General features: G+C 34.3%; 2 protein-coding genes across 2 annotated transcripts; one reads left to right on the forward strand and one right to left on the reverse strand.

Annotated features, from left to right (window-relative positions):
- The first annotated feature begins 345 nt into the window (after positions 1 to 345).
- On the forward strand, positions 346 to 14,764 carry LOC134276819 (bifunctional peptidase and arginyl-hydroxylase JMJD5-like). The gene is made up of 7 exons (XM_062759110.1): positions 346 to 631; positions 3,746 to 3,897; positions 5,496 to 5,665; positions 12,095 to 12,255; positions 13,003 to 13,170; positions 13,404 to 13,506; positions 13,748 to 14,764. The coding sequence occupies exons 1-7, from the start codon at positions 378 to 380 to the stop codon at positions 14,033 to 14,035; spliced, it is 1,296 nt and encodes a 431-aa protein (XP_062615094.1). The 5' UTR covers positions 346 to 377; the 3' UTR covers positions 14,036 to 14,764.
- Positions 14,765 to 16,731: 1,967 nt separating this feature from the next.
- LOC134276820 (HCLS1-associated protein X-1-like) lies at positions 16,732 to 25,763 on the reverse strand. The gene is made up of 7 exons (XM_062759111.1): positions 25,602 to 25,763; positions 21,030 to 21,199; positions 20,702 to 20,835; positions 20,455 to 20,512; positions 18,478 to 18,623; positions 17,368 to 17,521; positions 16,732 to 17,088 (listed from the first exon to the last, which is right to left on the reverse strand). The coding sequence occupies exons 1-7, from the start codon at positions 25,679 to 25,681 to the stop codon at positions 16,919 to 16,921; spliced, it is 912 nt and encodes a 303-aa protein (XP_062615095.1). The 5' UTR covers positions 25,682 to 25,763; the 3' UTR covers positions 16,732 to 16,918.
- Positions 25,764 to 26,351: the final 588 nt, after the last annotated feature.

Below are 26,351 nucleotides of genomic sequence, written 5' to 3' on the forward strand. Positions count from 1 at the left end.
CTATTTTGTATTGTTTTATGGACTTTTGATCTTGATTATTGTTGGTTATCTTCATGTTACATTGTCTACAAATTTCAGTCAATTGTCAATGAATACGAGGAGGAGGCGTACGTTTGAATTCCCTATGTACTACATACTGGTGGGATCTAAAAAAATAAAGAGAAGGTAATAGCTTATAAAATTTAATGCTTAAAACGGCACATCGTACATACACATGTACATGTAGTAGTACTTAAAAACGCCGCTACACCAAGCTAGGTGAATATTGACATATGTACGTGATATCAAATGTTTCATTCTAAAAAGCTCAACAGATGTTATCAAGTTGTTATAAGTAAAAAAAATATTCAAAATTCAGTTTGACTTCTGTGTGTACAATGTGGAGATTTGTTCTGTTTGGTTTACTGATATTACTATGTGAAGGTAGATCTGATGACCACCCCACTGGTCATGGAGAGCCTTTAGGTAGCCATCGCCCTCCTATGACGTCAGTAGAAGAGAGGGAAACTTTTCCTACTCCCAAAGAAATGTTTGAAAATTATGTAAAAGCCAGTAAGCCAGTTATTTTCCGCGGCATCTTAGAGAAAGGAATGCTACCCGCGTACAAACGCTGGACAGATTCCTACTTAAGGTAATTTTAACTACCTTTAGTTTTCAAGTTTTATATTTTAAATGACAACAGATTCAGTTTTTTCCAATCTTTTTTCTTTAATCAATGATTTTTTTAAAAATTATGATTACTATTGTACAATATACAAAATCGGATTCTTGTCACCCACTTAAGCGAAAGCATGGACCTATATACTAATATAAGTCCCTGGCAAAATAGAGGACATTAAATCTCGTTTGTCTGTTTGTCTGTCACAAAAACTTTAACCATGGTCAAAAACTTTTGAATGAGAAGAAGGGCTTTCATATTTCACATGTATATTACCTGTGGCAAGACCTTAACGTTTGGCATACTTTTCAAAAAAAATTATAATACTTAAATTGGTCTTAACTTTTGAAAGAGAAAAATTTGGGCTTTCATTTTTCACATTTATATTCCTTTTGTCAAGACCTTTATAATTATATATATACGAACAATTTTAAAAATATTATTTTTCCTTATAACTTTTGATTGATAAAAGATTGGGATTTTATATGTGCATTACAATATAACAAGATGTGTCCGAGCATGCAATGATTTTTACCCCTTGATCTTCATGTTTTACCCCATTTCCAAAAAAAAAAAAAAAAAAAAAAAACATTGAATAACCCTTATTAGCTACAAAAATATTTTTATGTCGAAAAATACATCAATAATTGCTGTATTTTTTTGATTGTCCAGTAGTACATGAATCTGTTACACGGAAAGGACTGTAACACCTGTTAGTGGTGTGTGTTACATTTACTTTAGCGTGTTCAGTAGACTTCAATTGCTAGATTGAGCAATAGTTAACAAAGCACGGCTATAAAATCAATACAAAATAATGAAAGTGCTACATACTTTTGTATGAATAAAAATGTTAGCCATTCAATATCTTTTTTTAAGTATGACCATGATCGATGGTATATGTTCATGGAAACATGTGCAGTAGCTTGATATATTTGATAATTGCAATCGTTCTTCTATATGATACGCCTCCAAAACTGCAGATCTGTATAAAACTGAATTAAAGACATTTTATACTAGTTTGGGTGTCATTTTTTTTTTAAAAAACATGAAATATTTACTAGGAATATTGAACAATTCATAACATTATGATATTTAACAGCATAATAAAATTAAAACATGAAATTGACATCCAGGTCGATATTTTTATCAAAATTCAAACCAATGGGATTTTAAGTTAAAAAGCTATGGATAAGAATACATGCACGAGGGTTGTCCCAAAAAGTCGTAGACAAAGTTCGTAAAAATTTACGCATATAACTACATGTATTACATTTTCTTTTATTTCTTTGGTACTACGTAAAACATTTAACTCAAATTTAAATCAGTGAAACCAGAATCAAAATCTTTATAACATGTCAAAATTTCATATAATAGCATTAGAAACAGACTATTGGCTTTATGATTTTCAAAGTGTTGTTGGAATTGAGATTTATGAAAATGACGTCATCAAACGCGTATCTGGCGCACGGAGATGTAATAAATTGCTTTTGATATGGTTTATATACATCAGAAAGGGGAAAAAAAGAGTACTGAAGTGACATTTCACACTAGATTCTAATAGAGAAGTTGTTTTTAAATGATATGAGATTCAATGATAGTTTTTCACCTATATGGAAAATAGTTACCGCATGTAAGTTTGTTAAACGCAGGGCAATCAGAAGTTGGAAGGTTATTCGCTATTCGCTATTCACCAATCGAATGGCGAACCACAGGCTGTCTCCCGGTTAGCTATTCAAATTACCGTAAATGTCCTAATACATTGTAATTTTTTTTCAAAAAATCTTCAATAACGCAGACAGTAGGGAACGTTCTGGACCACGAACAACGTCAAACAATGTGTTTTCTCTGCTGCCTACAATGTAAGGTGATCTTTGGACTAAATTTCGACTGAAAGAACAAGGTTCACTTTTGCCTTATTTGGCCCTGTGAATTTCTGAAAAACTGAAACTACATAGATTTTTGTTAACAATGCATTGAATATCACTTAGATATTTGGTGATTGCGTATCTATAAAAAATGACGTAATTTTCTGGCTAGTAAATGCATTATGACGTCACGAAGTGCGTCAATTTCCTCATATTCTGAAAAAGTCTACAAAAACGGCCAATTTTTAAAGCTATTTTTCGATATTTAATATAGAGCGCAACCTCTGATCTAAAATAAGCAACTAGTAAATGATAGAACTGTTTCTGAGGATTACAAGACATGTTTTATTTTTTAGATCAGAGAGTGCGCTCATATTATTTTTCTTCACTGAAAGTACTTATTTATACCTGTTTACCTAAACATTCAAGAACATTGCAATTTCATAAAACCAGTTCTCCGAGACCTGGAGGTTTATGAGAAAAATTTTAATAGGATATGAAAACATGAAGTCTCTATTTTATTTTAATGCTTCAAATGAATAATCAAGTGTTAATCAATTAATCGGTATATCTACAGGGCCATTCTATGCATAAAGTGAACCGACTTCTTTGAATTTCTTTTTAAAGGATAGTACATGTAGTAAATTTAAATACTAGTAAGTTTCTTAGTCGAGAGTGGTTTTTCACTTTTGAAAAAACTATTGGATGTTAACAGACGCGTGTTTTGCAGAAAAAGAGACCATGGCGTTATAAGAAAAGTAAATTACGCTTGCTTTCGTGCGCCGGTGTACATTTACATGCTTACTTTATTTTTTCATAATTTTCTTAATAATTGTGATATCATCATGGAACTTGAAATTTATGATCATAAAATGTTTCTTTTTGCTATGATAAGAAAAGAAATTTAACTTAGCAAAGAGAAACTTAACTGTTTTCCTGTCTACGACTTTTTGGGACAACCCTCGTATATTGTAACATAACGTTAAACTTTGTATTTTAAAAGAAATGAGTCACTTGTTTTTTTATTTATTGGAAATGAGTCATATTCAGTACTGAACAATTTTTTTTTTTACCAAAAACTTTACTTCAAGACGAAAAATAAAATAAATTTTAGAAATAATAATAATATTTTTTTTCTTTTATCGCCATCTTCGTCAAACTAAATATCTTCAAGAAAAATATATAATAGATTGAGTACACGGTCAGGCCTTGTATTTTTCAGAGAACATTTTGGTTCAGAGAAGGTCGATGTGGAGCGCGGAAAAAAGGAAGACAGAGGAGGAAATATGATAAGCATTACTATGTCTGATTTCTTAGATCGATACTCAAAGGAAGACATTTACATGGTTAATGACGCCTCAGAGGAAATGGCCAGTCAGTAAATTCCTTTTTTTCTACAGTAAAACAGGCTGATAACGAAGCGGACGAGTTTGCTTCGTTACAAGGGTTATTCGTTATACAACAGTCTACGCGAAAGTTGAAAATTGTTACCAGACAAAATGTCTGGTAAAAATAAAATTTTTACCAGACCAAGCAATTTTTTACCAGACCGACTTTTTTTCCTTTAAATCCATACATCATTATGATACTGAGATTGAGAGGATGGTGGGATGGGGTTGATTCTCACTGTGAAATTTAACCTTATTGTTAAATGCATTATGATACTGAGATTGAGAGGATGGTGGGATGGGGTTGATTCTCACTGTGAAATTTAACCTTATTGTTAAATGAATTCAGAGTGAAATGGACATGTTAACTATTTATAATTTTCCTTTGTTAAAGGTATCTATACAATTGCATGTATTTTTTTCCTTCATATTTGACTTGTACAACATACACTGTATCAAAAAAAAATCTTAAATTTAATATACACTTTCAATGCATATTTATTTTTCCTGAAACAACTCATTATGGTTACTCAAGTTTGATGATCATTTGAAAAAAAATTCCCAACTAAATCTACGTATGAGCTATCTAAATATTTTCCCAACCAAATCTACGTATGAGCTATCTAAAGATCTCTAACCCTTGACAGAGGAAATTCGAATTAGAATAAAAACGATCATGACAGGGTTGTAATATATAAAAATTAATCAGATATTACTGCTAAATTGGTCAAATTAAGGACATTTGTGGGGAATTGGACCATGTTTACCTCTTAATTTAGATTTATTTGGCCTTATTTTTTACCAGACATTTGGTCCTGTAAAATGATTTTTTTTACCGACCCGACCTAAATTTTACCGGTAAAAACCGACGGTCCGGTGACTTTCGCATAGACTGATACAATATAATATATATTTGTAAAATATACAAAGTAAAATAAGGCCATTCCAAGTTTTCTCTCTGTTTAGCGTCCACCTATCTGTGTTCAAAAACCAAGCTACCTATTCGCAAAAAACACACAAGTCAAAAAATTAAAACTTAGATTTTATATTATTAAAAATTACGTAATTCAAGGGATATGATTTTATTTAATCTATTCTTTCACGTAGAAAGATAATAATTTTCTTCAGCGAATTTACGGTATTTTTTAAGATACTTTTAAATATTTCAAATATGACAAAATATACTTGACTAATATACAAATATTTAGAGATATTGACTGAAATCACAAATTTTGACCAGAATATCAATTCTAAGACTATTGATTCTGTTTGTTTTTACTGACATGGGGTGTCAAAAACCAAGGTGCACGCGCATGCTAAACACAGAAAAAAAAACTTGGAATGACCTAAAGTTTTAAGTCACAGGGAATGAATATCACTTCTCTATAAGCGTCATTTCATTAAAAACGTGTTCGCTATAACCGTGTTTTACTGTATTTTAAAACAGCAGGGTCAACTTCTGAATATATTTCTTTAAGTATTTGTACATAAAATGTTATGTCCTGTGTCACAGATTTGTTTGTTTGTGGATTTTTATGAGATCGATTAAAAACCTATATCGACAACAATGTTTTCACCTTACAGAGGAAATCAACATGCCCTCCATGTTCCTGTGTGGGGGGTTCCAGAAGGTTGTCCAGAATGTGATCATGTGGTTCAGTAGCGGTGGGACAAAGTCAGTACTCCACAACGACGGCCTGGACAACGTCAACTGTCTGATTGACGGCGAGAAGTACTTCGTCATGATCGATAAGGTAGTATAGTAGAGACAAAACACCAGTCTGATTAGTAGAGACAAAACACCTGTCTGATTAGTAGAGACAAAACAACTGTCTGATTGACGACGAGAAGTACTTTGTCATGATCGATAAGGTAGTATAGTAGAGACAAAACACCTGTCTGATTAGTAGAGACAAAACAACTGTCTGATTAGTAGAGACAAAACACCTGTCTGATTAGTAGAGACAAAACACCTGTCTGATTGACGACGAGAAGTACTTTGTCATGATCGATAAGGTAGTATAGTAGAGACAAAACACCTGTCTGATTAGTAGAGACAAAACACCTGTCTGATTGACGACGAGAAGTACTTTGTCATGATCGATAAGGTAGTATAGTAGAGACAAAACAACTGTCTGATTAGTAGAGACAAAACAACTGTCTGATTGACGACGAGAAGTACTTTGTCATGATCGATAAGGTAGTATAGTAGAGACAAAACAACTGTCTGATTAGTAGAGACAAAACACCTGTCTGATTGACGACGAGAAGTACTTTGTCATGATCGATAAGGTAGTATAGTAGAGACAAAACAACTGTCTGATTAGTAGAGACAAAACACCTGTCTGATTGACGACGAGAAGTACTTCGTCATGATCGATAAGGTAGTATAGTAGAGACAAAACACCTGTCTGATTAGTAGAGACAAAACACCTGTCTGATTAGTAGAGACAAAACAACTATCTGATTGACGACGAGAAGTACTTCGTCATGATCGATAAGGTAGTATAGTAGAGACAAAACACCTGTCTGATTAGTAGAGACAAAACAACTGTCTGATTGACGACGAGAAGTACTTTGTCATGATCGATAAGGTAGTATAGTAGAGACAAAACAACTGTCTGATTAGTAGAGACAAAACACCTGTCTGATTAGTAGAGACAAAACAACTATCTGATTGACGGCGAGAAGTACTTTGTCATGATCGATAAGGTAGTATAGTAGAGACAAAACACCTGTCTGATTAGTAGAGACAAAACAACTGTCTGATTGACGACGAGAAGTACTTTGTCATGATCGATAAGGTAGTATAGTAGAGACAAAACACCTGTCTGATTAGTAGAGACAAAACACCTGTCTGATTAGTAGAGACAAAACACCTGTCTGATTGACGACGAGAAGTACTTTGTCATGATCGATAAGGTAGTATAGTAGAGACAAAACACCTGTCTGATTAGTAGAGACAAAACAACTGTCTGATTGACGGCGAGAAGTACTTTGTCATGATCGATAAGGTAGTATAGTAGAGATAAAACAACTGTCTGATTAGTAGAGACAAAACAACTGTCTGATTGACGACGAGAAGTACTTTGTCATGATCGATAAGGTAGTATAGTAGAGACAAAACAACTGTCTGATTAGTAGAGACAAAACAACTGTCTGATTAGTAGAGACAAAACAACTGTCTGATTGACGACGAGAAGTACTTTGTCATGATCGATAAGGTAGTATAGTAGAGACAAAACAACTATCTGATTAGTAGAGACAAAACACCTGTCTGATTGACGACGAGAAGTACTTTGTCATGATCGATAAGGTAGTATAGTAGAGACAAAACACCTGTCTGATTAGTAGAGACAAAACAACTGTCTGATTAGTAGAGACAAAACAACTATCTGATTGACGACGAGAAGTACTTTGTCATGATCGATAAGGTAGTATAGTAGAGACAAAACAACTGTCTGATTAGTAGAGACAAAACAACTATCTGATTGACGACGAGAAGTACTTTGTCATGATCGATAAGGTAGTATAGTAGAGACAAAACAACTGTCTGATTAGTAGAGACAAAACACCTGTCTGATTAGTAGAGACAAAACACCTGTCTGATTGACGACGAGAAGTACTTTGTCATGATCGATAAGGTAGTATAGTAGAGACAAAACAACTGTCTGATTAGTAGAGACAAAACAACTATCTGATTAGTAGAGACAAAACACCTGTCTGATTGACGACGAGAAGTACTTTGTCATGATCGATAAGGTAGTATAGTAGAGACAAAACAACTGTCTGATTAGTAGAGACAAAACACCTGTCTGATTAGTAGAGACAAAACAACTATCTGATTGACGACGAGAAGTACTTTGTCATGATCGATAAGGTAGTATAGTAGAGACAAAACACCTGTCTGATTAGTAGAGACAAAACACCTGTCTGATTGACGACGAGAAGTACTTTGTCATGATCGATAAGGTAGTATAGTAGAGACAAAACACCTGTCTGATTAGTAGAGACAAAACAACTGTCTGATTGACGGCGAGAAGTACTTTGTCATGATCGATAAGGTAGTATAGTAGAGACAAAACACCTGTCTGATTAGTAGAGACAAAACACCTGTCTGATTGACGACGAGAAGTACTTTGTCATGATCGATAAGGTAGTATAGTAGAGACAAAACACCTGTCTGATTAGTAGAGACAAAACACCTGTCTGATTGACGACGAGAAGTACTTTGTCATGATCGATAAGGTAGTATAGTAGAGACAAAACACCTGTCTGATTAGTAGAGACAAAACAACTGTCTGATTGACGACGAGAAGTACTTTGTCATGATCGATAAGGTAGTATAGTAGAGACAAAACACCTGTCTGATTAGTAGAGACAAAACAACTGTCTGATTGACGACGAGAAGTACTTTGTCATGATCGATAAGGTAGTATAGTAGAGACAAAACACCTGTCTGATTAGTAGAGACAAAACACCTGTCTGATTGACGACGAGAAGTACTTTGTCATGATCGATAAGGTAGTATAGTAGAGACAAAACACCTGTCTGATTAGTAGAGACAAAACAACTGTCTGATTAGTAGAGACAAAACAACTTTCTGATTATTAGTGACAAAAAACAAGTCTGATTAGTAGAGACAAAACACCTGTCTGATTAGTAGAGACAAAACACCTGTCTGATTAGTAGAGACAAAACAACTATCTGATTAGTAGAGACAAAACACCAGTCTGATTAGTAGAGACAAAACACCTGTCTGATTAGTAGAGACAAAACACCTGTCTGATTAGTAGAGACAAAACAACTATCTGATTAGTAGAGACAAAACACCAGTCTGATTAGTAGAGACAAAACACCTGTCTGATTAGTAGAGACAAAACACCTGTCTGATTGACGACGAGAAGTACTTTGTCATGATCGATAAGGTAGTATAGTAGAGACAAAACACCTGTCTGATTAGTAGAGACAAAACACCTGTCTGATTGACGACGAGAAGTACTTTGTCATGATCGATAAGGTAGTATAGTAGAGACAAAACACCTGTCTGATTAGTAGAGACAAAACAACTGTCTGATTGACGGCGAGAAGTACTTTGTCATGATCGATAAGGTAGTATAGTAGAGACAAAACACCTGTCTGATTAGTAGAGACAAAACACCTGTCTGATTGACGACGAAAAGTACTTTGTCATGATCGATAAGGTAGTATAGTAGAGACAAAACAACTGTCTGATTAGTAGAGACAAAACAACTGTCTGATTGACGGCGAGAAGTACTTTGTCATGATCGACAAGGTCTGTATAGTAGAGACAAAACACCTGTCTGATTAGTAGAGACAAAACACCTGTCTGATTGACGACGAGAAGTACTTTGTCATGATCGATAAGGTAGTATAGTAGAGACAAAACACCTGTCTGATTAGTAGAGACAAAACAACTGTCTGATTGACGACGAGAAGTACTTTGTCATGATCGATAAGGTAGTATAGTAGAGACAAAACAACTGTCTGATTAGTAGAGACAAAACACCTGTCTGATTGACGACGAGAAGTACTTTGTCATGATCGATAAGGTAGTATAGTAGAGACAAAACAACTATCTGATTAGTAGAGACAAAACACCTGTCTGATTGACGGCGAGAAGTACTTTGTCATGATCGATAAGGTAGTATAGTAGAGACAAAACACCTGTCTGATTAGTAGAGACAAAACACCTGTCTGATTGACGACGAGAAGTACTTTGTCATGATCGATAAGGTAGTATAGTAGAGACAAAACACCTGTCTGATTAGTAGAGACAAAACAACTGTCTGATTGACGACGAGAAGTACTTTGTCATGATCGATAAGGTAGTATAGTAGAGACAAAACACCTGTCTGATTAGTAGAGACAAAACACCTGTCTGATTGACGACGAAAAGTACTTTGTCATGATCGATAAGGTAGTATAGTAGAGACAAAACAACTATCTGATTAGTAGAGACAAAACACCTGTCTGATTAGTAGAGACAAAACAACTATCTGATTAGTAGAGACAAAACACCAGTCTGATTAGTAGAGACAAAACACCTGTCTGATTAGTAGAGACAAAACACCTGTCTGATTGACGACGAGAAGTACTTTGTCATGATCGATAAGGTAGTATAGTAGAGACAAAACACCTGTCTGATTAGTAGAGACAAAACACCTGTCTGATTGACGACGAGAAGTACTTTGTCATGATCGATAAGGTAGTATAGTAGAGACAAAACACCTGTCTGATTAGTAGAGACAAAACAACTGTCTGATTGACGGCGAGAAGTACTTTGTCATGATCGATAAGGTAGTATAGTAGAGACAAAACACCTGTCTGATTAGTAGAGACAAAACACCTGTCTGATTGACGACGAAAAGTACTTTGTCATGATCGATAAGGTAGTATAGTAGAGACAAAACAACTGTCTGATTAGTAGAGACAAAACAACTGTCTGATTGACGACGAGAAGTACTTTGTCATGATCGATAAGGTAGTATAGTAGAGACAAAACAACTGTCTGATTAGTAGAGACAAAACACCTGTCTGATTGACGACGAGAAGTACTTTGTCATGATCGATAAGGTAGTATAGTAGAGACAAAACACCTGTCTGATTAGTAGAGACAAAACACCTGTCTGATTGACGACGAGAAGTACTTTGTCATGATCGATAAGGTAGTATAGTAGAGACAAAACACCTGTCTGATTAGTAGAGACAAAACAACTGTCTGATTGACGACGAGAAGTACTTTGTCATGATCGATAAGGTAGTATAGTAGAGACAAAACAACTGTCTGATTAGTAGAGACAAAACACCTGTCTGATTGACGACGAGAAGTACTTTGTCATGATCGATAAGGTAGTATAGTAGAGACAAAACAACTATCTGATTAGTAGAGACAAAACACCTGTCTGATTGACGGCGAGAAGTACTTTGTCATGATCGATAAGGTAGTATAGTAGAGACAAAACACCTGTCTGATTAGTAGAGACAAAACACCTGTCTGATTGACGACGAGAAGTACTTTGTCATGATCGATAAGGTAGTATAGTAGAGACAAAACACCTGTCTGATTAGTAGAGACAAAACACCTGTCTGATTGACGACGAGAAGTACTTTGTCATGATCGATAAGGTAGTATAGTAGAGACAAAACAACTGTCTGATTGACGACGAGAAGTACTTTGTCATGATCGATAAGGTAGTATAGTAGAGACAAAACAACTATCTGATTAGTAGAGACAAAACACCTGTCTGATTAGTAGAGACAAAACAACTGTCTGATTGACGGCGAGAAGTACTTCGTCATGATCGATAAGGTAGTATAGTAGAGACAAAACACCTGTCTGATTAGTAGAGACAAAACACCTGTCTGATTGACGACGAGAAGTACTTTGTCATGATCGATAAGGTAATATAGTAGAGACAAAACAACTGTCTGATTAGTAGAGACAAAACACCTGTCTGATTGACGACGAGAAGTACTTTGTCATGATCGATAAGGTAGTATAGTAGAGACAAAACACCTGTCTGATTAGTAGAGACAAAACACCTGTCTGATTAGTAGAGACAAAACAACTGACTCATTAGTAGAGACAAAACAACTGTCTGATTAGTAGAGACAAAACACCTGTCTGATTAGTAGAGACAAAACAACTGACTCATTAGTAGAGACAAAACAACTGTCTGATTAGTAGAGACAAAACAACTGTCTGATTGACGGCGAGAAGTACTTCGTCATGATCGATAAGGTAGTATAGTAGAGACAAAACACCTGTCTGATTAGTAGAGACAAAACGACTGACTCATTAGTAGAGATAAAACAACTGTCTGATTAGTAGAGAGAAAACGACTGTCTGATTGACGGCGAGAAGTACTTCGTCATGATGATAAGTACTTTCAAAGTATATCTTCCAGTAACTTATCATATGGTGACTTTTTATGTCAATACACCTATTGATTTTTTTTTTAAAATATAAAATCAACAAATATGTATACTGTCTAATAACGTTACTGTATGTCAAAATTAACCAAAATAGAATTTGGCATAACCCTTGCAAATGCTTACAGATCCATTAGTGCTGTTCAAAGTAAAAAATCGTTTTCTGATGAATTTTCAACCTTGTGATAATCTATAAACCAAAAAACTCTATTTTATCTATCTGACAGAAACATAAAGCAGAGGTGGAGGCCGATGGGTGGATTGAAAATGGAGCTTACAGCAAAGTGGATGTAGAAAAAGTCGATCTGAACCGATTTCCTAAATTGCGTGATTTACCTTGGTATGAAATCAAAATGCAAAAAGGAGATTGTCTTTTCATTCCCTACAAGTAAGTATAAATATGACTCTATTTTATACCTTCTTTTTTGTCTCCCGCTTTCTTGAAAGTGGGGTTCACATAAAATCTCATTCGTCCGTCTGGCACAAAAAATTGTAACCTTGGTTATAACTTTTGAATGAGAAGAGATAGGGATTTCATATTTCATATGAACATTGTACATTAATATTACCTCTGATAAGACCTTTCCAAATAAACTAGATTTGGGTATGAATTTTTACCCTGTGACCTTGAAATCTGACCTACTTAAAAAACATTTCTAAACCTTTGAAGGGAAAAGAAAGGGTTTTCATATTAAAATGTATTTTACCTGTGACAAGAATCTAAACATATCATGATTGTTGACCTTGGTCATAACGTTTAACCTACCTTTCAAAAATGTTATCTTTCCTTTTAGCTTTTGATTGAGAAGAGGCTTTTATATTTGCAATGTGCATTTCCTGTGACAAGATATTTCCGAGCTCGCTATGATTTTTGACCTCTCGACCTTGACATTCATTTTAGACTTTATTTAAAAAAAATAATTTTGGTGAATACTCTTTAATGAAATATAATAGTGCGTTCATATTTGACACAATATGTCATTAATAATGGCATTCCATCCACTAAGACACCGAAAGCAGGTATCACAATTCTATTAATTTGCCGGTTATAAAAATGTACATACAGACAAGTTTACATGCTTGTCTGACTGTATACATTTTTATACCTGAACGTTTTTTAATATGATTTACGTAGATGGTACCATCATGTAGACTCCAAAAAGGGTAGAAACTTTGCTATAAACATTTGGATTCATCGTCTCACGAAATTCAACGAGAGTGATTGTAACACAACCAACCCTGACGAAAAGAGCTTCGTTTCTGTGTCTGCATTCAGGAAAGAAGCAAGCATCACAGATCTTAGGTACTGGTATTTTTCTTTTTTGGCTACTGAGGTAATCCAGATCCGAGCGCAACATTTTTTGCGCAAAATAAGTATTTGCTATGGGTGGCACTGTAGCTCTCTGGTCGACCATCCCAATTTTTTTTCAGACCAGCGAGCTACAGATCTGCAGCTAGTATAAAATAACACTATCACAATAAAGAACACTATATGATCTGCTGACCTATCAATTAAAGTATTTGTACAAACTTCAGGGACTTTTTGATTTCTGAAGTAGAAGACTTAGAAACTATGGACTGGCAGACGTTCAAAAACCTAATAAAATCGGACCAAGTTAAAAAAGAGGAAATTAAAAAGGTACGTCTCCGATACTTTAAACAAGCAGAACGAGTGTCAAGAATTTTTAGCTCATCTATCCAAAGGCTAAAGTCAGCTTTTTACGAAGAGTATCTGGTATATGTGTATGTGTTTGTGAGTCTAAAATGTATCCTCTATAAAGACATATCATTAAAGAAGATCAAGCAACGAAGATCTGACTTTTATCCGATTCATATTGTAAGCTGTACATTATTTATGATGTTTATTTATTCTTTTTTAGCTATTTAAACTGCTTGACGCTGATGAAGATGGAAAAATAACAATATACGAAGTGGAAATGGCGGATTTGGAGAAGGTTTTGTTAGAGATTCCCGCATTACGTCAACTTATGGAGGGGGAGGGTGGGTACGGGGAGGAAGAAGAGGAGGCGACGGACGGACAACGTCGTGTGAGGGAGGAAATTGTGCCCCCGACTGACGACTCTAATGTAGAGGAAGAAATCAAAAAACGACTTGCAGATTTCAGTGACTCCCCTAAACAAATCTTGAAGAACAAAGAGGAACTCTGATGTCAACATTTATTTACATGCATTTTTCTAATACATGTATATCTTCTAAAATTGTAGGTACTTTTTTTGTTTATTTTATTTGTTAAAATGATTTTACGGCTATATACAATTCAATACTGAAAGAAAGCAGCGCTAGTGGATGATTCGGGGGTATCTGTATATAGTGTTTGACCTGTCTGTCTAGCGGTCTGTCTGCCCACAAAAACATTAACCTTGTGACAAGACCTTTCTTCCTATACCACCTTATTTTATCTTTTGAACATGACCTTCGAGTTTGACCTACTTTTACAAAAAAAAAAACTTTAACCTTGGTAATAAATTTTGAACAGCTGGTGCTATTGCTTTCATACTTCACACATGTATTCAGGTATTTTTCTTTTACCTTTCCACCTTGACCTTAGAGTTTGACCCATTTTCAAGAAAAACTTTAACAATGGCAATACCTTTTGATAAGATAATGCTAGAGATTTTATGTTTTATACATGTAGGTGTATTCCTTGTGACACAACTTCCTTTTGATATCAACAATTTTGACCTTGACTTTGAAGTTTAACTTACATTTAAGAAACTTCAACCTTCGCCATAAGCTGCCATACTGGGCATTAGTGTTTCACAAACAAATCTTGTTTTCATTTGTTTTTAATACAGTTATTTCGCTTTTAAATATCCATATAAATTGTTAACTTCAAAATGTTTTGTGTATTAGTTCATTAAAATATGTTTGCGGTCTTTTGACTTCCTTTATTTAATCCACTTCACAATTTTCAATCTTTTCCATTATTATTATTATTTTTTTTTTTTGAAAGTTAAATTCAAAATTATTTTCACTTTATAAAAAGAATTGATTTACACCAATTGATATACTTCAAAAAATTCTATTTTCTTGGAAATTTTAGAAGCTATGGATATGCCAGTTTTGTTTATTTTGCTTTGTCTACTTCTCTTCACCAGAAGCCCTCTGATTGCTTTATATAATCCAAAGCAATGACACAAACTGCAACAACTACAAATGATACCATTTTATATTGTGCTGAAAACACTCTGAAAAAAGCTGCCACAATATTGCTCATTCATAGCAAATTAATTTCTACTGTTGCAGAAAAAAACTGTTTACAATCCACTTTACGAGGGTTTGGTTTTTTTTCTGCAACAGCTGCAACATTAATTTCGGAACAACAACAAACCACAAGATAACTGTAATTAAATCTTCCTAGATCCTTTTTAAGTTTTAGTGGGGACAAAATAAATAACTTATCAAATTTCAAATTTAGTTTATTGATATTAACATATATAACAAAATTGACAAACTGAAGTGAGGCAAAATTTGCAGCAGATGAAATCAGGTACAACACATAGAACATGGGTGAATCTGCCAATTCTTGTCTGGTAGTACCTTTCTACCCCATGTCATGCATTTCTTTGCATTAAAATGAAGTTCATGAAAGAAAGTGGGCGCACTAGATGGGCAGTCGGCAGGAATCATTGACACGAAACAATTCAGATTTAAATGTCCAAGCACCATGTAGTTTTAATGTGTATCTTATACATCTTTTAGAAAATGCATGGGAATGGATTTCTGTCTTATGTTTGTTTATTTGTAAATAATTTTTTTCAATTACAATGTAAAAAGTGTCAAGAAAGATAAATTATCTATGCTGGATACATCAGCTGTATATTTACATGTAATAGAATATAATAGAAGTCTAACACTATATAATTTTAGTGTTCAGTCTTCAAATGCACTGAAAATATTGAATGTAACAGAAAGATCGAAGTTGCTAGTTTTTTTTTAATATATTCAATATTTTTGCATCAGGTGTAACTTTGTACAAGTTCATGTATGTTTATTTCCATTTGAGAACGTTGGCACTATAAACAACAAAATGTGAACTCATTGAAAAATAAAACAATTAATGTAAAATAATTTATAAAACATAATTTGCTACTTTATACAAGGAGTATTCAAAATTCAAAAATTTCAAGCTCAAAGAAAAATAAAATAAAAGAAATCATTGTATTTGATATTCGAACCTAAAATACTGCTTCGATATGGCTGGAATCCAGCGACAAACCAATGTAGCTACCGCGGAACACTACACAGTGTTAGTATTTAAATCATTATTTAAAGCCAAGCCCTATACATTTGGACTTTGTCACATTTCTACCAGAAAATAAATGTAAAAAGTTTAGATTTTGGTATTTCTGGGTCGTCTCTCCATTTTTTAAACAACTGCAATAAATTTTACGGTTAAAAATACACTGATAACACATTTAAAATTTTTGGAGAGAAGACCCAGAAACAACAAAATTAATGAAAAACGGCTATAAAAGAGTCGATTTTTGCATCATTTGACTCGTACGGCTATATTCAGATGCATATTTAAATAAAATCAAACATATTTAACTGAATATTTGCCCATTTTACATTTACCTACAACACAGTAATTGGCTAGGTTTTGAAAAAAATGTATAAATCAATGATATTTTTTAATTCTTTTTATGAGCCACTATTCCTGCCGAATCACCATCTAAAGCGCCCTCTTTCTTTTGTAATAGAAATAAAAGGATTCATTAATGTATGATTTTTTGTATCCCAGCCCTGTAGAAAAAATTTTGAAATGTGTATGATATGATGCATGCCATTTGGCAAAATTTATTTTTTCCTTAAATGTAGTGATGTTTGGGTTGTTGTTATTGTTTTGTTTTTTTTTTTTAATTTGATCATTACATGAATCCTAAAAGACAAAAATAACCCAGCACAGTAAAACTTGTCATCTTCCTACACCATAAACTGAAAGACAATGTAGACTTCCCAATTTGTGAATTGTGAAGACTTAACCACCATTTAATTTAAAGCACTAATTTACAATGTACTGGTAGATGTTATTTATCGTCACGTTTTGGTCCAAACAGTCTGATTCCAAACAATCTGTCGTAGAAAGATCTGTCATCAGATTGTCCTGGCTTTATCTGCGGATTGTCGGGGAGTAACGATGGCCGACTAGGATTTCCTGTAGAATTGTCCCACTTATCATTAAAATCTTTTTTGTGTCCTTTGAAATGAAAATTGAATTATTTAATTTTAAGACTTTTGACTTCCACTTAGTATACTAATCATTTCTACAAGAAGTTATTTTATTTGCTGGTTTTAAATTATTTTAATTTTTTTATGTAAACAGAGTATGAAGGTCATTGAAGGATACAATGAATATAATAAATCAATAATAATTGTGACATAAAAAGTGCAATAAAAGTTATTTCCTTTAGAAATTGTGACAAGATAATCATTGGCAAAATCAATGTGTAGCCTAAGTATTATAGTAAACACTTACCCTCATCAATATTTGTGAAGGATTCGGTTGTTTCGGGGGTCCCTGAGGGGTCCACTTTGGTTGTCACTGTATGGGTTTGGTCCCCTATAGTCCGGGTAACAGTTGTCTCCTCCCTCCCTGACGAGTCTCTTACCGTCCTCTTTTGTTCAACTCTCTACAATAAACAGCTGATTTAATTATGGTGGAAACATTGAATATTTGTCCCCCCCTTTTTAGTGAAAGCATGGGGACATTAAATCCCATATATCTGTCCATTCATCAGTCTGTCAGAAAATCATTAACGTAACCTTGGTCCCAACTTTTGAATGAGAACATGGAGAAGAGAAAGGCTTTTCATATCTCACATGTAAATCACCTGTGACAAGACCTTTCCAAATATATTATGACTTTTGAACCCATAACCCTGACCTTCTATTTTGACCTACTTTTCAAAAATTTGAACATTATTTTTAATTCCTCATTACTTTTGAAAGAGAAAAGAAAGGTCTTTTCTATTAACCGAATGGAATAAATTACGCTTATAATGAAACGAAGTTATCTGTCCTTGGTACTTCATTATTAGTGTGCTTTGCTGTTTTAAAATCATGTCCAAATTTTAGGAAAATTCAGGGTAAATTTTTCCTGAAATGATTGTGTTACATTGCAACAAACAATATAAATATACAAGTTATTATTTATTTTTTAGTGAATTTTAGTCAAATTTTTTATCATTTATGGATAAAGCTAAAAATACCAGCATGACGGAGAAAAATTATGTTCATTGCTTTGTATAAAGCTTTTCATATAAAACCCACATGTGTGCACATTCAATCTGATTAAAATCAGATCCTCTATCTGCTCCTTTATTTTTTTTATAAGGTAGCGACCATAGAAAAATAAAGGAGTGGATCGAGGATCTGATTTTAATCAGATTGGCATATTAGAATTCACAATTCATGAAAAATTCAGTACCGAGTACCAAAGAAGTCCTATACTAAACTAATTTTTTTTTTAATTTGACAAACAGTTGAAATGAAATTAACATTACTTTTTATATATCTTTAAATAAATAAAAAATAAAAAATTAACCTCATGCAGATACTGAATGAACAATGTAATATTTAACCTTACCCCATCAGCACCCCTAATAGTGGTCACAGAGATGCTACCCCCACTGTTGAATATCCCCCCTCTCTGAGGAACAGAGGGCACCATTCCAGAGTTGGGATCAGTAAACACTTTGGCAATGTCAATATCTTTGGCTTCTTTATCCAAGTCTATCAATAAAAAAATCACTAAAATTTTAGATTTGGGGTAGGTATTTTTCTTCTAGTCTATTAATAATTAAATAGAGCATATGTGATGAGAACCTTAAATCACTTTTATTATTAAAACATAGGTAATCAGAGATTACAGAGCTCACCTCAACGAATGTTGTCTTTAAGTAAGGCAAAGTCAAACAATTAAACAACAAAAAGTGTACATCCAAAAATGCAAAATTTTTGCAATTTTGATTTGATACTTTGAAATAGACCTATATAAAAACTTCAAACTACTTCTTCATCGTGAAAATGTGATTAAATCCAGCATCTGAAGCAAGTTTGAGAGAAAATGTATGTCGAATTCAGCATCTGAAGCAAGTCCATAAGTGTGCATCCTAAGATGTATCATCCATGCAAGTTTGCTCAACATAGAGCTCAAAGTTACTTGGCAATGAAACCTGTATAAAAAAACTAACATTTTCACTAATCCAGAAAATGTAGGTCAGATTCAGCATCCGAAGCCAGCCTAGTAGAATGCACCCTTAGATGTAACATCCATGCAAGTTTGGTCACTATAGGGCTCATAGTTACTTGGAAATGAAACCTGCACCAAAAACTTGCACCTGTTCGCTCAACCGGAAAGTGTAGGTCAGATTCAGCATCCGAAGCAAGTCTGGTAGTATGCATCCTTAGATGTATCATCGATGCAAGTTTGGTCACTATAGTTCTCATAGTTACTTGGAAATGAGACCTACACCGAAAACATAAACCTGTTCACTCATGTCGAAAATGTAGGTCAGATTCAGCATCCGAAGCAAGCCTGGTAGTGTGCATCCTAAGATGTACCATCCATGCAAGTTTGGTCAACATAGGGCTTATAGTTACTCAGAAATGAGACCTGCACCAAAAACTGCACCAAAAATGTTAACCTGCTCCAAAAACATTAACTTGGTCATTCCTTTGTTGAAATTGCAGCATCTGAAACTTTGACTGGTAAAATGAAACACACTAGAAACATCTTCCATGCATGTCTAATCAATATAGGACATAGAAGTACTTAAAAAGAAAACTGCTCCAAAGAACTTAACCTTAACCCGGGACGCCGACACCGAGGGTATTACATAAGCTCCCCCAACTTCGTTGACGTGAGCTAAAAAATGTCCTAAAAGTAGTATGAATAAAGAAAATTATCTTTCAAATATAGGATGGATATATATTTAAAGAATAACACAGCTTTTAAATCAATACATGTGGTTATCAATATGAATTATAAAGTAGCTAATATACAACTGTTCTGAAATGGCTCCCTCAATATTACATATACAGTGGAACTTCATATATCCGGATGCTTCAGTATCCGGACAATTTTTCATCGAAATAGAATTTTTAAAATGTTATTTTGTCTTGTTTAACTGGTGATTCAGGTATCCGGACGCTTCACATATCCGGACAAAATGACTAGGAACCAAAGCGTCCCGATAAATGAGGCTCCACTGTACATGTATCATAGACCCTTGTATCAAAAGAAAGTCATCTATGTTCAAATTATCCTGCCATCTTGCAGAGAATTTAAAATCCGAAGGTCTAGATATTTGCACTACTCTTAACAAATATGCGCTTTTTCTAAATAGGTATCACAGGCCTTCAGATCGCTTTGATCTGACCAACATGTATACATGTCGGTCAGATCAAAGCGATCTGAAGGCCTGTGTTAGGTATGTAATGCACTGATAAATTTTAACCAATATCAAATTTTAGATGAAAATCAACTACAGTTAGTGATTTGCCTGAAAACAACAAATCTGAGCAGCTATTTAGTTTGTAAGATCTGACCATGGTGAATTACCTTTATCCTCCTTGACTCCTGGTTCTTGTGCATCAAACTTTCGAAAAAAGTCATCAAACTAAAACAACAAAATATGCAAGATGTATCAGAATACTGAAAGATGCACGTCTCATTTTCAAATTTCCTAATGTTCTTGTCATTATAATTCTAATCAATATTTTTCTCATTTAATTAAAGAGAAAAATTAGTGAAGATGTTCATTTACTAAATTAAAGTTAATAAAATGTGCATGACCCCCATAACTTACAAAGTGCCGATGTCCCCATGGCTGAGGAGGTGGGGGGGATATCTGACCTTCTGGTGGAGATTCTGACTCTTTCAGCATGGAGTCTCTAGGATTATTCCCTCTTCTACTTTGATCTCTCTCAGGTAAACTATCAACTGAAATCAACAATAATATTTACACTGTAAATATTTCCATTTTAGTGTACATGTATTTATATCATATGTTTGAAACAGGGATACATAAATAATAGGCTGATGTAGGAGTGGGTTCTTAGGGAGAAATCTGAAAAGTACATGTACTCTTTAACTGTCAGCTTAAGATGATACAGGTTCGTGCTATTTAAACTCACATGGTATGTCCATTGCTCCAAATCTGCGAAATATAGTCTCCATTTCTCTCTGCATCATTTCCATGTGTTTTTCCATATCACCAAAACTTTCAGTAAAGATACTGTTAAAATCTTCGAGCTCATCTCTATCTCTTCTATTGCCAGGAATCTGTGGGCCACGTTTGAAGAGTCTTTAAATGATGAAAATAAAGCATTGAAAATTTAATATCAATAAATAAATCTAATTAACCATTTAATAACATCAATCATGCAATTCCAATACACTTCAACTGGAGTAGAAGGGGAAGGCACAGTGGCACTAAGCAGTAAACTGCTTAGAAAAAAGTAGGAGATTTTCTGCAGATTCCTTATTAGCTCTACTGGTCAGAGACCAGAAGAGCTTATGCGATAGTAATGCGTCCGTCGTCCGTCCGTCCGTCCGTCCGTCCGTCTGTCTGTCTGTCTGTCTGTCTGTCTGTCTGTCCGTCTGTCTGTCTGTAAACAATTTTTCAAAATGCTACTCCTCCTACAGTTTTGGTCTGATTTCAATATAACTTGGCACACAAGTAGACTACACTAAGATACATAATTCTGTGTATCGGTTTTTGATTTCGATGAACGGTGTTGCCGTGGTTACTAAAAATAGAAATTTCTGTGAAATTCTTTCAAAATGCTACTCCTCCTACAGTATTTGTCTGATTTCAATATAACTTGGCACACAAGTAGACTACACTAAGATACACAATTCTGTGTATCGGTTTTTGATTTCGATGAACGGTGTTGCTGTGGTTACTAAAAATAGAAATTTCTGTGAAATTCTTTCAAAATGCTACTCCTCCTACAGTTTTGGTCTGATTTCAATATAACTTGGCATACAAGTAGACTACACTAAGATACATAATTCTGTATATCGGTTTTTGATTTCGATGAACGGTGTTGCCGTGGTTACTAAAAATAGAAATTTCTGTGAAATTCTTTCAAAATGCTACTCCTCCTACAGTTTTAGTCTGATTTCAATATAACTTGGCACACAAGTAGACTACACTAAGATACACAATTCTGTGTATCGGTTTTTGATTTCGATGAACGGTGTTGCCGTGTTACTAAAAATAGAAATTTCTGTGAAATTCTTTCAAAATGCTACTCCTTCTACAGTTTTAGTCTGATTTCAATATAACTTGGCACACAAGTAGACTACACTAAGATACACAATTCTGTGTATCGGTTTTTGATTTCGATGAACGGTGTTGCCGTGGTTACTAAAAATAGAAATTTCTGTGAAATTCTTTCAAAATGCTACTCCTTCTACAGTTTTAGTCTGATTTCAATATAACTTGGCACACAAGTAGACTATACTAAGATACACAATTCTGTGTATCGGTTTATGATTTCGATGAACGGTGTTGCCGTGGTTACTAAAAATAGAAATTTCTGTGAAATTCTTTCAAAATGCTACTCCAAATACAATTTTAGTCTGATTATAATATAAATGTGGCATGCAAGTAGACTGCACTAAGAACACAAAGAGACTTAATCAAGGATCATTATTCTATCTATTGCTGTTGAAAAGTTTCAATTTCCAACTGCTTAAGTACTTTTCTCTTCCTTTGCTATAAGTACAAACCAGTAGAGCTTCAGTCTCGACAGAGACTTCTGGTTTTTAATGAGTACTTATTATTGCAAACTGGCTCTTTAACGTCGAATCACGAAATTTCACAAATGGACGGTTGATCAACAGAATTTACATGGTTTTCAACACCATAAAAATAAAAGCGAGTAACATTATTTCGTATGTGATTCTTCTAGCTAAATTACACGGAAATTAATTCCTCACGTATAATTAGGAATCTACAGTAGTTCTATGACTGGCTAAATTAATTAAATCTCATCAGTCATCATGCAACAGATGTCATAAATGTCCTAGCAGGAAGGAAAAATCTTGTCATGGAAAAGTTTAACATTTCAGAGAAAGTCAAATGGCAGCACAATTAATGAAATCGATACATTTACACATTGTACTAAGCAAAAAAAAGTTTTGTTACTGTAATATCCCCCCCCCAAAAAAAATTACAAGGGTTGGTTGGTAGGTTTTGTATTACTAATATGATCTCACATATTAGCTTGCAGTAAACTTTCCAGTTTAAAACCTGCATCAGCTAAATTGATCAAACACTAATTTGGCAGAAAAAAAATCCAACCGGCTGTAATTTGAATGGATTGCACAGGCTACAGCTATACAGGAAACAAACAATATAGCGAGCGCAGCAAGGTCGCGAAGCAAGCTCAATAAACTAACGTGTAAGAACAGAGGAAATTCGGAATGAAATATGTACATACGTCAGGCAAATTTTTCTGTGAAACATTCCCAGAATTCCTTTACTACCCAATGTCCTTTGCGCAAATAAATAAATAAACAATAGCATAAAGCATAAAAGGCTTTCTGTTTGTAGAAATCTTTCAAAGAAACAAAAAATAACTCTGCAATGTTTTTCGACCAAAATTGCGCTAGATGTACAGTTTCAACCAGATGCTTGGCCCTCTTCGTAAGCTCCGACAAACTCCGTGACGTCGTGTGATGTCACAGCTAGTCGAGAGGTCTCGTGCGGCTTGATGTTTGAAGTGGCTGATAAATTTTTCAAGTGTTTTTGATGGTACAACTGCGCTCACCCCAACGGTTACACCGTAAAACATATTTTTGGGGGGGGGGATCATAGTAATTTTACTTTTCAATAGGATAAAAAAAAATTTTTGTACGATTTGTATGAAGCGAGTTGGACCAAAATATCTTGCAAACCAATACGGCAGTATAAATAGGCGAAATTTTTGATGATCTCAATTTCAAGGCCAGGAGGGCTATTAAGTACAACTATAAGGAATTTGTTGTTGAAACAGTGAAAGAACATGTTAGGAACACACGGTTAGTAATATTTTGAGAAGAAAGTTTTAAAAACATTGAGAAATAAATCCAGAAACAGTGCACTTTTTTGTGTGCAATAAATACACAGTTTTTTCAATGGGTGGCACTGTAGCTCAGTATATCATAATATATTCATTTTGAGTCCTTTTGGGTTCCTTTTGGGTCTTTTTGGGTAAATCGATGCACCGGGTGGCACTGTAGCTCTCCAATCTATCAATATACCGGTACTTCTTCTTCTTCTTCTGTTTTCCAACAAAACTTCAGAGTACTGAAGATTACTTGTTGGTGCGCATGCGTGACCTAAACTTATATAAATAGAAACAATATAAAGAAAAAAAAAAAGAAATGTGCTTTTATTTACATTAGTGATTAAAAGAAAAATTTAACTGTTTTTAAAACTTTTTACATGATAGTGTTGAGAACAGCGGGGGTTAGCTGTTCTCTAAAAATGTCAATGTTAGTGGCTTGGACAGCAGACTCGGGGAGTAAATTCCATTGAATTATAGTATGAGGAAAAAATGACCATTTGTATGTATCTTTTGATGCTGTTAAGTGTCTGTATGTTTGTGAATGATTTTGTCTAGTTCTTGTGTCTGTAGGTATGAGTATTTGTGTTGGTATAGCAACAAGTTGATGAACTACTTTATAGAACATTATTAATCTTGTTTTGAGGCGTCGTTCAGCTAGTGTTGGCCACTGTAGTGTATTAATCATGTCTGTAACACTACTAGTATTGTGGTAAGTGTTAGTCACATTGCGAGCGGCCCTTCTCTGTACCATTTCAAGTTTTTGTCTATACTGTTTTGTATGTGGGTCCCACACACTACAACAATACTCTAGTTTAGGACGCACTATTGATTGGTAGGCTCTGGATTTTACTTCTGTATTTGAAATTTTTAGATTACGTTTAAGGAAACCTAATGATCTATTTGCATTTGCAATAATATTATCATAATGTTTGTTCCACTTTAGATTTGACTGTAATGTTACACCTAAATACTTGGCTGAACTTACTGACTCGAGTACATGATTATGTAGAATGTAATTATGAGAATATGTCTGTTTCTTATGAGAGATAGTGAGTTTAGTACACTTGTCTGGGTGGAAAGCCATAAGCCAATCAGACTCCCACCGTGCAGCTGCATCTAAATCTGATTGTAGTTTGTGACAGTCTTCTGGTGTTTTTATTTCTTTGTAGATGATACTATCGTCAGCAAAGAGCCTTAGTTTACTATGATGGAGATATACCGGTATATATTTTTTGGAGGGCTACAGTTCTGCAGCTAATCAACAAGTAATGTTTATATTTTTTATGTAGAATCTTCTTTAAGGTATATTTCTACAATAATTTCGACCAACCGATTTTATTTATTAAGTCAGCAACAATAGACGGCACTTGATTCGATACTGACGATTCGAAAGTAGGAAAATAGGAGGGGTGTTATTTTTGACAGCTCTGTACCTGTACCATTCATATTTTGGAAATTTTGGTACCACCTATTTGAAAAGCTTAGAAATACAAATTAAACAACAAGAAAATTTGGAAATTAAAAGATGCGGGTTGTGTGTAAGACGTAACTAGAAACCGATTCGTTACTGGTAAAATGACTGTACCTGACAAAATTCTGTAGATTTCGTCAGACTTTTACCAACCAATGTACATTTATTGAACTTACTGATCACTGTCTTCAACTGAACCAGGGCGGCGTCTACTTGGACCAAAGAAAAAGTCATGGAACATATCACCTAAGCCCATTCTCCCCCGTTTCAGTTTTTACGCAACGATTTCGTCTTCTCGTCCTTTCTTTCTGTTTACACCGGAAGCAGTGGCATAATGTTCGGTACACGCCAAGTCTTTCTACAAATAGCTCGTACTATATTGCTTTTTTAAAATGATCAGCAAAATGTCTCCGAATTCTCAAAGAAATGTGAATTTACCCTCAGCAACTCCTCAAAAGTCACGGGCTCTTGATTAAAAAAAAAGGAAAATGGTTGGGGGTGGGGTCATCCCCCATGTAGTGTCTGTGAACTGAAATAAGGCCACGGCAAGAGAATTTTTCTTTTCATCTTTTAGAAGTTTAATTCTTCTCATTATATATTGGCGGAATACTAAGGATATGGAGACATAATTTTCATGTTTTTTTGACCCGCCTTTGAAGAATTATCTCCCTTTGCTTTTAATCAATAAAATTCATTTTTTAAAAATCTATCTGGTGAAAAAAAAATCGTCCTTCTATCCTTAATAATTATATGCATCTTTTCACCATAGCATTTTTTGATATTCATAGTATTTTAAGTTTTATTTATTTATTTTTTAAATTGCTTGTTCCCAGAGACCTCAATGCATTTTCTTAATTAATTAATTACTGTTCTGGTAATTACATTTTTGAAAATTTCTGCTGGTAAATCCTTTTCTACTCTAAACT

The sequence above is a fragment of the Saccostrea cucullata genome, unplaced genomic scaffold (assembly GCF_032062105.1).
Source record: "Saccostrea cucullata isolate Sc308-1 unplaced genomic scaffold, CSIRO_AGI_Scuc_v1 ctg6970, whole genome shotgun sequence".
Lineage (NCBI taxonomy): Eukaryota > Metazoa > Mollusca > Bivalvia > Ostreida > Ostreidae > Saccostrea > Saccostrea cuccullata.

Excerpts from the sequence above, each read along its gene's own strand:
- LOC134276819 (XM_062759110.1), top strand. The coding sequence starts at position 378 with ATGTGGAGATTTGTTCTGTTTGGTTTACTGATATTACTATGTGAAGGT. Across the intron at positions 12,256-13,002 it reads TGTCTTTTCATTCCCTACAA|ATGGTACCATCATGTAGACT; the intron begins GTAAGTATAAAT and ends TGATTTACGTAG. Across the intron at positions 13,171-13,403 it reads GCAAGCATCACAGATCTTAG|GGACTTTTTGATTTCTGAAG; the intron begins GTACTGGTATTT and ends TACAAACTTCAG.
- LOC134276820 (XM_062759111.1), bottom strand. The coding sequence starts at position 25,681 with ATGGGCTTAGGTGATATGTTCCATGACTTTTTCTTTGGTCCAAGTAGA. Across the intron at positions 20,513-20,701 it reads CATGGGGACATCGGCACTTT|TTTGATGACTTTTTTCGAAA; the intron begins GTAAGTTATGGG and ends TTGTTGTTTTAG. Across the intron at positions 17,522-18,477 it reads CTATTAGGGGTGCTGATGGG|AGAGTTGAACAAAAGAGGAC; the intron begins GTAAGGTTAAAT and ends TGTTTATTGTAG.